This window comes from Aspergillus novofumigatus, assembly GCF_002847465.1.
Source record: "Aspergillus novofumigatus IBT 16806 chromosome Unknown P174scaffold_3, whole genome shotgun sequence".
Lineage (NCBI taxonomy): Eukaryota > Fungi > Ascomycota > Eurotiomycetes > Eurotiales > Aspergillaceae > Aspergillus > Aspergillus novofumigatus.
The window spans coordinates 3899978-3915587 of NW_020194276.1; the positions used below are offsets into that span (position 1 = coordinate 3899978).

The 15610-nt window shown below is 48.4% G+C and overlaps 7 protein-coding genes and 1 non-coding gene across 8 annotated transcripts; 3 read left to right on the forward strand and 5 right to left on the reverse strand.

Annotated features, from left to right (window-relative positions):
- Positions 1 to 2918: 2918 nt before the first annotated feature.
- Positions 2919 to 3369, forward strand: P174DRAFT_420043 (formate/nitrite transporter family protein; the record flags this gene model as incomplete). Its single annotated transcript, XM_024824834.1, has 2 exons — positions 2919 to 3189; positions 3242 to 3369. 2 exons carry the CDS (start codon positions 2919 to 2921, stop codon positions 3367 to 3369), a joined length of 399 nt encoding a protein of 132 aa, XP_024684772.1.
- Positions 3370 to 3805: 436 nt separating this feature from the next.
- On the reverse strand, positions 3806 to 3889 carry P174DRAFT_t72. The gene has a single exon. It is a non-coding gene; the product is annotated as a tRNA-Gln (tRNA).
- A 157-nt stretch (positions 3890 to 4046) lies between these two features.
- P174DRAFT_503362 (putative endoglucanase) lies at positions 4047 to 5980 on the reverse strand. Its single transcript, XM_024831157.1, has one exon. It carries the CDS (start codon positions 5662 to 5664, stop codon positions 4246 to 4248), a length of 1419 nt encoding a protein of 472 aa, XP_024684773.1. The 5' UTR covers positions 5665 to 5980; the 3' UTR covers positions 4047 to 4245.
- A 717-nt stretch (positions 5981 to 6697) lies between these two features.
- P174DRAFT_503363 (uncharacterized protein) lies at positions 6698 to 8071 on the reverse strand. Its single transcript, XM_024831158.1, has 3 exons — positions 7471 to 8071; positions 7033 to 7422; positions 6698 to 6979 (listed from the first exon to the last, which is right to left on the reverse strand). Exons 1-3 carry the CDS (start codon positions 7969 to 7971, stop codon positions 6872 to 6874), a joined length of 999 nt encoding a protein of 332 aa, XP_024684774.1. The 5' UTR covers positions 7972 to 8071; the 3' UTR covers positions 6698 to 6871.
- A 977-nt stretch (positions 8072 to 9048) lies between these two features.
- On the reverse strand, positions 9049 to 9373 carry P174DRAFT_420046 (uncharacterized protein; the record flags this gene model as incomplete). Its single annotated transcript, XM_024824835.1, has 2 exons — positions 9049 to 9221; positions 9286 to 9373. 2 exons carry the CDS (start codon positions 9371 to 9373, stop codon positions 9049 to 9051), a joined length of 261 nt encoding a protein of 86 aa, XP_024684775.1.
- Positions 9374 to 10793: 1420 nt separating this feature from the next.
- On the forward strand, positions 10794 to 12422 carry P174DRAFT_405429 (uncharacterized protein). Its single transcript, XM_024824070.1, has 6 exons — positions 10794 to 10813; positions 10870 to 11143; positions 11215 to 11519; positions 11595 to 11864; positions 11921 to 12010; positions 12069 to 12422. The coding sequence occupies exons 2-6, from the start codon at positions 11083 to 11085 to the stop codon at positions 12273 to 12275; spliced, it is 933 nt and encodes a 310-aa protein (XP_024684776.1). The 5' UTR covers positions 10794 to 10813; positions 10870 to 11082; the 3' UTR covers positions 12276 to 12422.
- A 1170-nt stretch (positions 12423 to 13592) lies between these two features.
- Positions 13593 to 14069, forward strand: P174DRAFT_430454 (uncharacterized protein; the record flags this gene model as incomplete). The annotated part of the gene is made up of 2 exons (XM_024825627.1): positions 13593 to 13602; positions 13639 to 14069. The coding sequence occupies 2 exons, from the start codon at positions 13593 to 13595 to the stop codon at positions 14067 to 14069; spliced, it is 441 nt and encodes a 146-aa protein (XP_024684777.1).
- A 287-nt stretch (positions 14070 to 14356) lies between these two features.
- On the reverse strand, positions 14357 to 15143 carry P174DRAFT_450471 (NAD(P)-binding protein; the record flags this gene model as incomplete). Its single annotated transcript, XM_024828935.1, has 2 exons — positions 14357 to 15057; positions 15107 to 15143. The coding sequence occupies 2 exons, from the start codon at positions 15141 to 15143 to the stop codon at positions 14357 to 14359; spliced, it is 738 nt and encodes a 245-aa protein (XP_024684778.1).
- Between the last annotated feature and the right edge of the window lie 467 nt (positions 15144 to 15610).

Genomic DNA, 15610 nt, shown 5'->3' on the forward strand with positions numbered 1-15610 from the left:
GTATTTTTCTATTTGGAGCACGATGGAGGAAATCTTAATCAGTGATCTCACTCTATGTACTGGGCCATGAATTCATCATAACTATTACTCTAGAGTCTGGTAGACTTAGCATTGAAAGGTCCTTGGTTTTAGGCTGCAGATTACGTCCTATCGTGATGAAGTGCGACTGAGCTATTATACAAGCTGTCAAATACAGAAATGGACCACATATGGCCCCGTTGGAGTGATCACATTTGGTGGTCTCGCGGTCATTTTTGATTGACAATAGCTTAGCTGGTTCGCGGTTCGGTCCAGACAACGTTGTCCCCTAAGACCGTTTACAATCTAGTATTAGCGGTTAGGCTACTGGTTGTGAACGATAGTAGATTATTCACTTAATATAGTTTTTCATTCCCGCCCTTCTTCTGAAGAGATAGTTCCCTAGTCGGCGACCCGGTTCTTGTATGTAGGTAGCAGGCGAGTTTATGGTGTTTTCTGCTTTCGATGTGGCTATACTCCGTTTCTTTTGCCTTCTCTGCATCCTTAGGTCCCCTTAGACTTCGGGCGTTTGGATAGTAGATTTCTGCTTCAATCGTGGAGCGCCTGCATAGCTAGTGGCTTCAATAGATAGATTACAACGGACTTCTAGGATCTTGATTGATTGCCCTGCTGTCGTTCTCATGCCCGTATCCCCTCAACTCACAAAGCTCTGATATTGCCATTTTTAATGTCACTAGATAGCTGAATGCTGTTTGCACTGTAAAGTGATATCAGGTAGGTTGTTTGCCTGCCCCAGCGATCTTCCCATGCCTTTTCCGCTGAACTAACGGAGCCCTTGCTCTCGTTCAAGGACGCCAGATAGCTGAATGCCATTTGCAACTAAATAAGAAAGAAGTAACCAACAGTCTACCATATAAGGATTCAGTAGCTAGAGATTGGTTGGTCCTTGTTGCTCCATAGTTCTTCTGCCTGTCACCCCCGCCCTGCGGCGTTAGTGTTGTAACACTGTGGTTTTAGTGATTTCAGTCACCCTATCTCCTAGGTTATTCTGATCTCTCAGTCACTTTTTCCTTCGCATTGACTGCTTATTGTGAGCTGTTTGGTCCCTTTGAACGTGAATATCTTGTTGGCCCCTAACGCGTTTTGTTAGGGTTGCGGCACCCCTTGCAGATGGGACCACCATCAGGCTGCTGTTAGTTCCCATTCAAAGGTTCAACCAGCAATTCCACCACGAGTTTGCCAGTCCTCAGTATCAACAGGTTGAGATATTGCCTGTTTATACAGTCTTTCTCCCGTTTATCCGACTCCAAGTCTTAAGTTTTGCTTTACCTACAGATCTTTGCCCCTGCTATACAGTTGATGATGACGATGATGAATTCATACCCTGACCCCTCGCCTAGGCGATATGCAGGATACAAGTATCTAGTTCTTATGTCTGTCTGTGTACAATAAACCATTACTTTCCGACGACTTTGGAGCCTCGTCACGGCCTGTGGTGGCCTATTTGCCTAATGTTCCGTTCAGCGGCCCCGTAGCGCGCGGCTTGAAACCTCTGTGGTGCCTCTGCGAGGTCCAGTATCGCACCTAAGATGCTACTGTCTTGCATATCATCCTTCTTACCTTTCTTACCCGCATGGATAATGCTGGTCTGTCAGTGGAGATTGTAGTATAGTTATCTAATGCGCATGAGTAACCCTGGATATTAGACAAACCAGGCTACCCAGCTAAATCACAGAACGCATAAGCAGGGCTTCAGTCCTAATGACAGCCTGTAGGAGACGGCAATAAGCCATTTGTCATTGCAGGTCAAGCCACACATAGGCCGTCCACCTAGTAGGTACCTAGTTCATCGTCCACGATCCTAAGCTTTGGATCGTCATTGGCTCATTCATGATTAGTCCAAATGTCCAATGGCAAAGAGTTGCCAGCAACGGTGTATGTGTCCAGCTTGGCAATGCTTCTCTCGAACAAGCTTTTGGTATGGGTGTCCACCAAAAGCAAAACCATGGGCTTGTACGGAGTATAGATCTGATTTACGGCAGGATTAGAATGGTGACGAGTTAAGGTTGGCCCAAGGGCTCGAGTCATAGAGATTTGCCAGTCTATGAATTTGACTCCTAAGAGTCACCTGGTTGATAATTTACTGCTTGGTGATTCGCTTGACCTTGATGTCTCATTCAACCTCTTGTCAGCCTCGCTATCTCGGCTAGTAGGTGGAGGCCCCTGAGGCCTGACCCCTGAGATCTGAAACCTGCCGTCTGATCTGCCAATGCAACCATGAGATGCCTCATGTTTACCCCATCCCGTAGTTGTATATAACACCATAGAGATACCCATTAAGTTAGGAGGAATTAGACCATCTTTGACTTCTCATTCAATATCTTTTACCAGATTTTGGAATGTCTCTTCTACCAGACCATTGTGCGGTGGGCATAAGTCCCATCCGGCTGCACTAGCCGCTGCTCAATTGTCAAACGCACTAAGCTGTAGGTTTTCCTATCATCCTGATGAGGAACCGATGCAGCATCCAGTCGGCGTCGGACTCGGACAAAGGCTGATCTCGTTCCCGGCCAATCCAGAAATCCGAAATTTTGTTTCGTGGTGGATCACGGCTCGTTAGTAGGGGCCCGCAGGTGGAGGCAGTTTGTGTAGCTTAGCCTGCTTAAGCATACTGCCTTACTCTACTACAGACTATGGATGCCAGATAACACTTCCAGACCCATATTTCCTGGTTCCGATGCAGATCTGCATATGTCAACCATCCCTTTCTCTTTTTGCTCGTCGTCAGCCGAACAAACCACGAGTTCAAGCATCGGAAACGGCCTTCGCAAATTGAATTGCGTCAAGGTTGTACCAATGTCGACTGCCAGCATGGATGCCTACGCTACGGTCGATGTCGCACAGCTTGCGGCCCCGTGCCGGAGTGGCCAACGGGCAATATGCGCCTTGACAAGGTCTTTGTCAACTGGCTCGTCAGTCTGGCCTGCTTCCTAGCCATGCATGGTCGTGATCTCGCCTCCAATCTCATGGGCATCTGGTTCCCAATCTTTGGCTTCGTCTCGCTGGGCTTTGACCCCGTCGTCGCCAATATGACTTTTATCCCGATGAGAATCTGGCTGGGTGCGCCTGAGATCACGGTCGGGCTGTATATCTGGAAGGGGTTCATTCCCACGCTGCTGGGGAATGTTGTTGGGGGCGGATTGTTTGCTGGTAGGTCCATATCTCATCTACGATGGGGCTGGACAGCGACTGACATATGCAGGCACGTACTACTGGTACATGTACCTTCTGAACGGAGAGGGAGATACTCTGACTTGGAAGTGTGAATCGGGCACGGTGACGCCTCGTTCAGAGGGTGTGGAGGCCGTGGCTGCTGACAAGCAGAGATAATCGGTTGGGATCCTTGTGGTTATGATTTTGTATAGAGTTATTGATGAATGATTAATCTACGATTGCTTGATCTTCTCAACAAATAGGAACAGGAATAGACGTGACGCTCGACAACGTTCCCACTTCTGTAGTAGGATACAAAGACAAATGACAGAGGCAGAAGTCTGCATGGTTATGATGGCAACAATACAATAAAACCAATGATGGTCGAAGCTTTTCAGAGCAGACCACGAGTGCTAGGGTTTCTCCCATTCAGCACAACGGTGAATTCGCCAGCGATTAGGAGACCCCTCTTAGTACTTTGTAAGGTGTCCATCACCATTATGCAATATTTGAATATCCAATTCAAGGAAGAAACGAGAAAATTATAAAAAAAACTTACCTCTTATCAACATTGAAAGTTGATATAAGATGTCGGACGAAAAAACAAAAAGAAAGGTCCCATCGGGAATTGAACCCGAGTTGCCGGAAAACTGACACACGTCAAAATCCGGAGTCATAACCACTAGACCATGGAACCAATTGATGTCCATCTCCGCAGATTTAGCAATCTATAAGCCAAAGAATCTGCAGCTGAATATTGTTGTCATTAGACCGGAATCGCACATGACAAAATTAGGTGTGAAGTTTTTAAATTCCTCTGTTGACTTAGACTTAAGTCATGTTTCCAAAGAACAGCAAGATTAACTTGTCACCTTCCACTCATGCCACGCTTAAATTCGGTGCTTTTCCACCGATACCGATGCCATGCGGGAAAATATATATTTAGTGATGTATCCTTTAAAGCCTCTACGAAACGCACAATTTCCAGAAATTCCACAAATATTTTCGATTGCTAACTATAATATAGATGGCAATCTGCAACTACAGCAACGACTACAGACACTGGGAGTACCACTGGTTCTGAGCCTTGCAAGTGTAGGGCGACGCACAAGCCGTGGGCCCAGTCCAGCCCTGTCCACCACACTGTCCATAGTGGGTTTGCGTGGCCCCGGGCGCAGTGGAGGTGGTAGTCTTTGTGGACGTGGTGGACGTCTTGGAGGTAGTCGTAGTTGTCGTAGTAGTCTTGGTGGTCGTCGTACCCGAACCACCAGAACCCTTGAAAGTCGATCCGATATCACCCCAGCGGATGTTGGAAAAGACCACGTGGGTGGTCGGGTTCTGCGCCTTGATCAAGTCCGGGTTTCCCTCGGTACTGCTGCAAGGACCTGAATTGCCGCTGTCGAGCCAGTTCATGAAGCCGCTGGCATCGTTCCAGATGCTGAAGATGAGGACCATGCCGCGGCCCAGTGCCTTGCCCATGGTGGTCAGTCCGCCAAAGGTGGCGGCTGAGCCGTCGACGGAGGTGCACCAGTCCTCCGTGATGGAGCTGACGCCGGCGGAGGACACGGCGTTTGCGATCACCTTGCCGTTCTGGATGTACTGTCTGCGGATCTCGGACAGGGTGCCGGTGGTGGTGCCGTCGTTGGTGACAAACTGCGTGGTGATGGTAAAGGGCTTGGAGGTGTCGACGGTGCCGCCGGGCCCCCAGTAGCTCTGCTGACCTAGAGCGTATGGGTTGAAGCCGCAGCCGCCCTTGTCGCAGTCCGTCGCGCTGCAGGGGTGCGGGGTGTACGAGTTGGCGCGAGAGTTGGCCTCGAGGATGTCCATCTCGTTGCAGCAGTAGCTTGCGCCGTTGGTGTTGAGGGTGCCGTTCCTCCAGGCGATCACGGGGCATTGCGCGTCGCAATAGCCGGAGCCGTACTCGGCGCCTCCGGTGTTGTATTCGTTGCGACCACCGGTGGCGCTCATCTCGGAGAGATACAGGGCACCGTTTTCGCCGCAGGGGAGTGTGGAGAGGTCCACGTCGAAGGAGAGCTCCTGGCCTAGCAGCTTCAGCATGACGTAGTTCTTGTCTGGACCGAGGAGGTAGAGGCGAGGCGAGGCATTGGTGTACACGCCGTTGTTCTGGACATATTGGTACATAGTCAGAGAGTCGCCCGAGGTGGTCACACCGGCGCTGGTGTAGTTGGCCGGCTCGATCACGCAGTTCTTTGCGCAAGTGGCCTCATCAGGGCAGAGGGTGCTGTTGACTCCGGAAGATGTGGTGCAAGATGTATACCCATTCACTGTGTGGATCCAGTGGGAGCCCCAATCAAGAACCACAGATGTATCCTGCGCGACACAGCCGCCCGCAGTGGTACATTTGTATGTTGTGAGCTTGGGGTTACCAGCAGAACTTGTGGCGGGTTGTTGCGCGGAAGCGAGAGGAAGTAGGGCCAGCACAGCGGCCAAAATGCCTCTTTTGGAGTCCATATTGGTTTTGAGAAGTCTGAAGGCTTGATATGGGATGATCAGTCGTTCTTCAAGCCGTATTTATACCCTGAGCCAGGAGAATCACCGACTGGAGACGGAGAAATTCTGCTCAAGGGAATATTGCAGAAGCGCCATCTTGCAGGGTGAATCTGCGAACGGGGAGTATTCGCAAGACGGCCATTGTGAATGCACTCATGAATTGTTGATTAAGGTATGCGATAGGCGCGCCTCCATGTTTCATCTTGATGGCTAGGAACCACCAGTAATTAGACTGGCTTGACTTTGTCAAGCTCCTACGGCCCGCCGATCCGACTTTTGTCCCCCTTCTTCTGTCAGTTTGCTAGTTTGATCATTATACCCCGCATCTTCATGCCTTCTTCAGACTTGGAACATGCAACGAGCTTCCTGATCCTGATTGGTAACTGCTCGCTAATGGCTCTTTTTGTTCGGCTTTTGAGCTCGCAGCCGCCAGGCACCGGCATGCTTCCCCGCAGACATTATGCAGAAAAAGCCACGGAATTTCGGCTGTTTTGGGTTAGGCTAAGACTTTGATTTAGGGGGTTCAACCAAAGTCAATGAACCATGGAGAAACCCCACCTGCTGTTCCTGATACGGAAATTGAACTCCGAATAGCTTCATCGCGGATGAATACGGAAACCTTGTTTAATTAACCTTGATCGGGGAAGGTAACAATAACAAGAATGTATTGGATGTTGAATAATAAATTAATGTAATTGAATTGTTAATATTGGTACAATACAGTCACTATAGTGGAGGCAGCCAAAGTGCATTATCAAGGCTGTTAGCTAGAACAAATACATGCTGCAGAACATAATTAATTCTTGTCTCTTGTACTCCTTTGGTCTTTTTACTGTCTTCTAGGTGTATGTCCGGGAATTATAGACTAAGCCTAGAATAATTATGCAAAGGGACCCCCCATGTTTCTCCACCTATTGTCGAGTCTTAAAGGGAGGATTTTACACCTTTTCTTACAATAACATGACCATAATAAAGCGCGCACTATCCTAAATTGGCAGTAACTAAGAGCGTATATTTCCTCTGCAATGACGACACAAATTCTGGCGTCCTGCAGTGACTCGAGTCTTGAAACAGAAGCACAACTGAGAGTGTTCACCACATTATGCCTGACTTTCATCTTCACCGGCCGTAAGAGTACTTATACGAAAAAGCTCTCAATAGCGGCTCATCATGATGGATAGTGCGACTCGAGTGGCTTGGCCGTTCCCAGCTTCGTGACAGAAGATCCCGCCTGTTTCAATCGTTCCAACTCCTTCTGGCGCATGTCTTCCTGTATCTGCAACACTGTCAGATCAAGGAACTAAAAAAGAAAAGGGGAAATGGACTCACCTGCACACGCGCGGGAGTAAGCATCTCCCTCTCCCTTGTAATCTTCCACTCCGACAAGCCCTCTGGTCGCCCCAGGTCCTTCAGAGTCTTCTGTTCTACAAGACTGTATTTACCGTCAGGTCGGTTGTAGTTGAAGGGCTCTTTGAGAGAGACTGGAGGGTTGGTGATGATCCGGAGTTCACGCAGGAGATTGCGCGAGGCAGAATGCAACATGAACGGGTGAAGGAGGTAGACGTCGCCTGCTTGTCCGGTGGCTTCGTGGAAGGACTCTGCCCGTGTGAGTTGAGGATCTCTCACCCAGTCTCTCCACTGCTTGCCTCCCTCTGGAGGTGGATGGTTTGGACCCGAGCGGGATGCGAGCGATGGCCATGTTCCTTCGGGGTGGTCGTACTGATAGTGTCAGTTCAAAGCTCATCTCATAAGGAAATGTAAACTGACCAGATGCTTAGCTACAAGGCCAATTCCATCAGTGCATAAAACAGTTCCACCTCCCCTGGGTCTGATATCGCTGAATAGGGGAATCACCAAGAGCGCTTGCTCCCCGCTATCCAGGAAATGCGTGAACCAGTCTCCATCATTATGCCAGTTGTCCAAGGTGCGGAAGTCCAATGGGTCATCAGGCTTGTATTCTGGCCTACCGAGATTGATGATCCACGAGTCTCGCCAGCCTTTGCACCAATCCGTTACCCGGTCTTCCCCGCCGACGAGCTCACAGATCGCATCCCACGCCTTGGGCGCGAAGTCTTTCACGTCAACAACTGTATGACCTGGCATGTTGACTCGTTCACTATTCCAAGTAGACTTGTCCGTCGGAGAGATGCCCAGGCGAGCCCAGATGGAGGCTGTCCAGTTGTCGGCATCTTGCTTAGTGAAACATTGAGGGATCTTGATGAAGCCGTGTTCCAGCCAATGCTGCTTTTGCTCTTCAGTGAGAGGCATGCCTTCTTCAATTTTTGGTCAGGTTATACTCAAAGATTTTGAAACTGATGACAGCACCGTCTCTTGATGAAGATAAATCTGTATAGCATCACTTATTGTCAGCCACGTGGTGTCTTTAAAGACGAGGATACCCGGGATTACCCCACTCGGATCAACCATGGTCGGCCAGTCAGATGCAGCTGGATAATCGGCGGTGGATTACCCGCACTTTTAACCGGCTTGACTCATTGATTCAATGGATTTGTCACCATTGAAGCTGTTGAGGGGTTATATGTCTGTGTTCAGGTCTACATAGTTACTAGATGCGCGAGTCACTTTCCTTTTTGGTCTTTAGAAGCTGGGCTGTAGAGACGCATTGAATTAGATGTGATGTGATACAATATCACTTCATTAGGTTTACCAACTCCATGACGAACTGTGAGCTGGAATTAAATCCATATCATTTCTCCTGTCGTTGTGCCTACCCACTGAACGAAACTAAGAGATGATAAGCCTTGATATAAGGCTGTGTATTACCTCCTTGAAGGCTTAGTGGCTTGGGTATAGCACTAGGCATTCATTTACGAATTTATCTTCAATTTTCATATTCTCTGTAGTTGCTTTAGTTGATTAATGAAATGGTCAATCGGAATGTTTAAACTGTATGTCTAGCTTATAGACAGCTTGCTGCATATTGCATTCTTACCCTTAGTGTTTGATACGTGCATTTATGGCTTGGAAGTCTATTAAGAAGGAATCTGTTGACCATGTGTGTAGAACAAAATTAGCTATGGTCTTCGCTCAGGCAGGATACGCAGGATACACTGTCTATGACTACATATAAAACTGATTTAGGCGCAGATATCCGCATTGGCTCTCCCAAGACTGTCCTGCAGTGTATCTTTCCTTCTGAATTAGTCCGGCAGCTGCCTTTTAAAGTCATATTGGATTACATGTTGACTTATCACGACATCACCCAGCAATATCTCCTTACCTTCTGCATTCTTCGGAGCAGCGCCGCAAATACCCACAGGAAAAGCAAGCTGCACTCCTCTATAGCTGGAACGAAAGTTTACTGCTGCTCCCGCTGCGCTGGCTTTACCCATACCCGGTAGGAGGGCAAGGACGACCATTGTATTTGTCTATCCTGCCGGTTGTGGAGGTGTTTTGATCCCCTGAGACCTTGCCGTAGCGAGCGCCATCCTCGTCCCAGTATTGATCGAAGAGCGGGGTAACAGCATTGAACACCGTCTCCAAGTCGCAGATTATCCCTATTTCAAATTCATGGCGATGAGATGGTGGGGATGGGGCCCGGGAATTTGGTAAAAACAGTACCGACGGTCTTGAAAATCACGGAACCAGTGTACTTGCCCGGCTTTCCCGAGGTGACCCAGGGCAAATTGGTTACATTGGTTCCTGCCATAATAGCGGTGTTCGAATCTGCTGATTACGCTGTTTTCAAGGCAGGATCTGGGCGTCGTCTACTTGGAATGGAAGCGGAAGAGGTTAGCACTTTTGTCAGAGCTTGAAACATGCCCAGCATTGCTGTCTGTACTCACGCTCCACGTATAAAAGGGCTAGATCATAGTGGACAGTGATGGGATATAGAGGAAGACAATGGCATCCCCTCACTAGAACAGAACGGACAGGACTTCCCTTTCCAACGAAAAGTGCATTGCTCAAAATTGAATGATGAATATCAGACCTTGCACTCCAGCACCCGATTCTGTATGCCTCTGGCTCAGGGGTGTCCAAGCCGCCCGTTTTGCAACATTATGATCCCAGCTGAGGGGTCTGAATAATGGACCTATGAAGATACAGGAGTCTCCCCCACCTCTGCTCTTCCTCACCAGACAAAATGTCAGGGTTTGCATTGGATTAAATCAAAACACGGATAACAGATAGAAGGCTAAGCCGCCACGCCACAAATCATCTTTAATCGCTGGTATGAGTCTTGTGAGCTACAATATGTGTGCAGTCATTGTGGATGGACTTGAGTCGACCGGACAAGGCCGGATCTTTGCATACAACCTTCATAGGTGACGCTTCAACCACTCAAGGCGGTAGAGACGGCCGCGATCTTGTCCCACTGCACCTGGTTGACTGTTGAAGGGAGTTTGGCTGACAACTTGTTTAGTATGCAGGAATATAATCCATCCCATTTTACTACTCGGAATAAGGCACCGAGGAGAGTCGAGTACCTCATCCATAGCCTACAGTTACTCTGTATATGTGCGCGAAAGTATGCCTAATGGACAAGGCTGAGCTGCCCGACACTTTGTTAGTTCTTCGTCTTGTATTCTTATTTATGCCATACTATTGGTGGCCTAGTTAGCGCCAGCATCTCAGCATTTCTGCACCAAAGCCAGTCTTATGGGCGAGGCCGCGAGGCTGAGCTGCACAACACTGTTAGTTTCTTAAAATTCTCAGCACCAATGCTGTATTTTGGTAGCCTAGTTAGCGCCGGCATTGTCCGCATACCTGCATTAAAGGCAGCTTCATACTGAAACCCTCCATAAGTATCTTAAAATGTCGCACCTCGAACTCCTCGGTAGCTACCTTCTCAAAACCCTTCTACAGATAGATCTTGCCAATCTGAGGATCAAGAATCAAGCGATTATGAGACTGTCGATATCAGTTATCTCAGAATCATAATTGCTCACTGGGCACAACAAAGCCTCGCCCACCTTCATCAGACCTAAAGCCACAACCCATGGCGACTGTGAATTGCATGGCAATATCCTTGGAAGATCGTGGTACTAAGTTATATCACCTTCACTTCGCTTGCCAAGGGGCACTGAAATAATGAATGGTTTTTGCAGAAGGTGGAAGCTGGCAATTTGGGGAAATCGACCTTTTGAAGGTATGCACTTTACTAAGCCTTGCTTGAAAATAGATCACTGAGCCGACCCAAAATAGACCACCACTCTTCCGAAGATATGCTACTTGTATGGATGGCACTTTCGGACTTGAATCTTATCATATCGAAATGCTCATCGCTTATAAAACAAACTTTGTCATTTCATCAGGTTTCTTGATGCCAGTTCGTATCCACAATCAGAACGAGACCGTGCAAAGATTTTGCGGCACTTCAGCGTACCACCTTTTGTGACAAATGATACGTGCACTCTTATGAATGGGTACTTTGGATGCAGGGGAACTTATGACAAGGATAATAAGCTGCAAGATTATGGTAAATATGTCATTCTTCTATCATCCCTCCCTGAGAAGGGGCCCATTGAGAAAAGCTAATCACAACATTAGTTACATGGTTCCGTTGCTTGGTAAAGTTAATATACAGTCAAAGAGCGACAAATGGACTAAGTATCGACTACAAATGGCACGAAATCGGTGTCTTCACTAGATGGGATAGCCCAAGCTGTTGCAGGATATTATGTGTTGATGCGCCAGAAGCGTTACGCCAAGACCTGAAGATATCCCTTGATAAGTTGTCCACGCTGGACCTGAAAGATCCGTTTTGCATGCATGTGCCATTGCTTGACGAGATAGTGAAATTGCACGATCAGTCTTCATGGGGGCTCCGGGATACTGTTCGGGCAATTGAGAAGGTACATTTCATCTCTTCGGATATGCCCCTGCTCGAGAGGATATTATTGTGCTGACGAGTGCCCCTTTCATAATAGAACAGAGTCGAAATAGGAACAAATTTCGAGAATATGAACGAATTGTCTCGCCATGGAGACCATGTCATAGAGGTCCTGGAGGCGACGATTGGGACATTTCTGAAGATACAGGAACAGCAGAGACGAGTTTACGATTGTTTGCCAGCAGAGACCAGCAAGACCTATCAAGAGCAGGCGCAGGAGTATGTGGGTTTTCAGCTGTTGATGATTCAAAACCTGCTACTACGCTCAAAGTCGTCATATGAGCGACTGAAGACGGAGACTATGGCGGTAAGGTTCCTCATGGTCTCAAGCATCAGAATGTGCATGGAATTTACCAGGAGTAGGCATTTAATAGAATCACTCAGCGGGACAGCTCGGTGATGAAGTCGATATCCATATTGACTATGGTGTTCCTGCCGGCCACATTCATCTCTGTACGTTACAGTCCACTCTTCTTACTTCCAGCGACTACTTTTCTGATTCAATGACTAGACCTTGTTCAGCACGCCTTTCTTCCAAGACGGTGACGATCAGTGGAAAGTGTCCGAGGACTTTTGGATATACTGGGCGGTATCCATGCCGCTGACCTTCGTCATATTCGTTATCTGGGCGTTATTCCCCTATGCTTTGGATGCGTGGAAGGCATTCAAGTGGAGAGCTTTGAGAGGGAAGAGTATTAAGATGCAGCAACATGTGTAGTGCTTAAGAACGGCTTGTTTCATTGGTTATGGCAGGTGCTGCTCAGACCAACGTTACTCCCCATTTCCCAATGGCTATCAGGGTATGGTTATCTAGGAGGGACACATCCTGGTGCGTTTGTATACTCATATAATCAAGCACAGCTTGAAATATGTACTCCAGAGCAGACTGGTATACTGATCACTTCTATCTGATTGTTATCTCTCTGCAAGGGTAATTTCCGTGATCTACCGAGTGTAATTGAACTTCGAATTATGAGTCATGTGGGCTAATGCCAGGCCTGGTTTACCGTAAGCATAGGGCGCCTAACGCAGCATAAGGACTACTGGCCTCAAGGCTGGGCGTCTTCCTCCAATAATATTCTCACCTTGTCCAGGGCCAGATGCTATTTCGGGTAGTGGGATCATGATCATTGTATACAAATGTAACAAGGCGTCGCACTGTCTTAATACCCCTTGTCCAAAGAAACACTTAAACAATCCTTGCAATCACCAGGGTACCGCTCATCGGGATGAGACAGCTGTCACCCTTATTGATCCTAAGTCGGCACATTCACTCTATCGGATCATTCCCACAATAACAACTATGATAAACTGGCTTAAAAACCTATTATCTGGCGATAGCGCCGAAGCAAGAAAGAGACGCAAGAAGCAAGAGCGCGCGGCTCGAAAACGCAGTAAACGGATCAGAGAGTGAGAGAGAGAACTGATGCGCCGAAGGGGAATAGGCACATGGGAAGCCCCCTTTTTCTTGGCCTCGTCGGGTCAGGTATTCCAAAATGGAGACGCTGCAACGTTTTCCGTGAGAAATGACCGGTACTTTCCTGCTTGATCATGGGCCAGCTGATGTGGTATTACCGATGGCTATATGGAGAGTCCCTTGTATGCCTTGGTGGCGGCTATGTCGGTGCTGCGCCATCGCTTTGGCGACTCTTCAACTGCCTTAGGTTGGTTGTGAAGCATGGCTTTACCGCAATATACGGACCTGGCGTTATAAAAGGAGTATGGTGTCGTCTGAATCCTAGCTGGAATTGACCGAGTGTTCGCTCTCAATCTTTTTTTATTATTCATATTCTCCCATTTCTGAACCGAGTTCCTGAATATCCTCCATTAGCTGACGAATGCAACTACGGTTGTGGTGAGAACAGTGACGGATACCTAGGCCAGCCTCAATCCTGCCTTCGTCGCTCAGTTGGCGAAGAGCATTGCTGCGAGCACAATAACCAAGGGAGAGATTGCTCATACTGTCCGTTATGGCCGCTCAAGCTCGGACCTTTAACAAAGTCCAGCCAGAATATTCGCATTATCAGCTGCGATGATGGGTCCACGTTTGTGCAAGTTGACGATCATTTGATACATCTTAGCACTCGATGAGGCTGGGACTGTGCATGTCTGGGGCGAAAAGAAAACCGTTCAACCCCCCGATCCACCAGACGAAGATGAAGCATTCGGACAGGCGTGGAATTGCTATGTCCTTTTCGGTGATCAAATCCAACGATGGCCGTCTCGACTACCGGAAGCGCTCAATTACACGCCAAAGAGCTTGCCACTACCGCCCATCAAGAAGTTGGCAACAGGGGGATGTTACAATAGCTGTGTCTCTCATGCGGGACAGCTGTTTATCTGGGGCTACAGATCCGAGAAATGGCCTGAAATTGCAGATGCCAATTTGACGACCGCTGCCGAGTTCATAGAAGCTGTTATTATGACTGATACTGGTAACCGCCTCCAGATTGTCGATGCAGCTGCGGGACGGGCTCATATTGTAGCTTTGGCGGCAGATGGGTCTCTTTAGTCTGCGGGTGATGGACTAAATGGGCAACTGGGCATAGGAACCAGTCAGTTTGGCCTATGTATGGGAGATGGGACTACTGACATTGCGGCCAATGACACTGGCGAAGAGTTTGCTGTGCATTGGCAAAGATGGATACCGCAGGGATATTGGGCGATGGACAGCGATGCGAAGGAGTTTTTCTGTGAGAGAGATCATACATTGATTGTAGTCAGGAACACCGTCCTAGAGTTTAATGCAGTTTCTGTACTCGGCTATGACGGAGGTGCCAGCTTGCATTCTACTGGCAATTACCAAGGATAAACACCCGTGTTATGCAACAACTGACCAACTTCCTCATCCCGCTTCCCCTCCAGCACATCAATCAACGGCCGCACCGCCTCAGCAGCCGGCTTAGCTCCATTCTCCGCCGTGTTTCTCTCACTAAGATTCGACTGTGTGAAGCCAGGGTCATACGCAAAGACCTTGACAGCAGGGCCGTACTCTACCCACTGACACGCAGTTATCATATGCAGCGCTGCCTTGCTCACGCGATACTGCAGGCCTGGCACCTTGTACAATACCGAGGTCGGATCCAAACGACGGGCAATCGAGCCCGCGCCGCTGGAGATGTTGATGATTCGCGAGGAGCCGGTGGACTTCTGTAATAGTGGGATAAAGGACTCCGTCACGACTGCCGGGCCGGTTGCGTTGGTATTGAATTCCTCTTGCAGCCCTTGGCGAAGGGTTGGAGCGCTAGCTACTATGGCGGCGTTGTTGATGAGGATGTCGACTCTCCCATGGTTTTGTTCAACCGTCTCCACGGCGCGCTGGATAGTCTCATCGTCGGTGACGTCAAGATGGAGCAGCTCCGGGGTGCCTGGTAGATTGCAGGATTGTAGCCGGGCAAGAGCTGCATGGCCCTTTTGTATGGAACGGACTCCCATGAGGACATGGTAGGAGCCTTTGGCCGTTAGCTGGGCGGCAAGTTCGAAACCGATGCCGCTGTTTGCTGGTGGTGGTTAGCTGAGTCGCCTTCACGCCCAAGTTGATGAACTTACCACCAGTAATAAGTACTATTGTTTTTGTTGCTGCCATTGTATATAGTTATGCGTGGTTGAAAAGGGACATTTCTCGTGGACTTGCTGGCTTTATAGACATCCTTTTGATGGAGATAGATACTAAGTGCGGTTAAGTCCGACGTGTTTATTATGCTTAGAAATGTGATAGTCAGCCTGTTTGATGCCGTCCCATATACTGTCAATGCAGGGATTTGTGATTGGCTCGCCGTATTACTTTTGGGCTTGCTTATATAATTGTATTAAGACTGAATACAGGCATTATAGCCCAGAAGTACTCGGAGGCTCCGCTTGTTCACTGGTACTTACAATGGCGAAGAACTATCGCTGTCAAGGACCCTATATATCGCTCAGGAGCCTCCTGTACATTAATCTCTCCCAGGGTTGCTAAGAGAGCCCGTGGCCAGTGGGATGACAGAAAGCAAATGAGAGATGTTCGGTATGGTGAGAGGATGTTGTTGGCGGAATCCCCATCAAGCGTAAGAT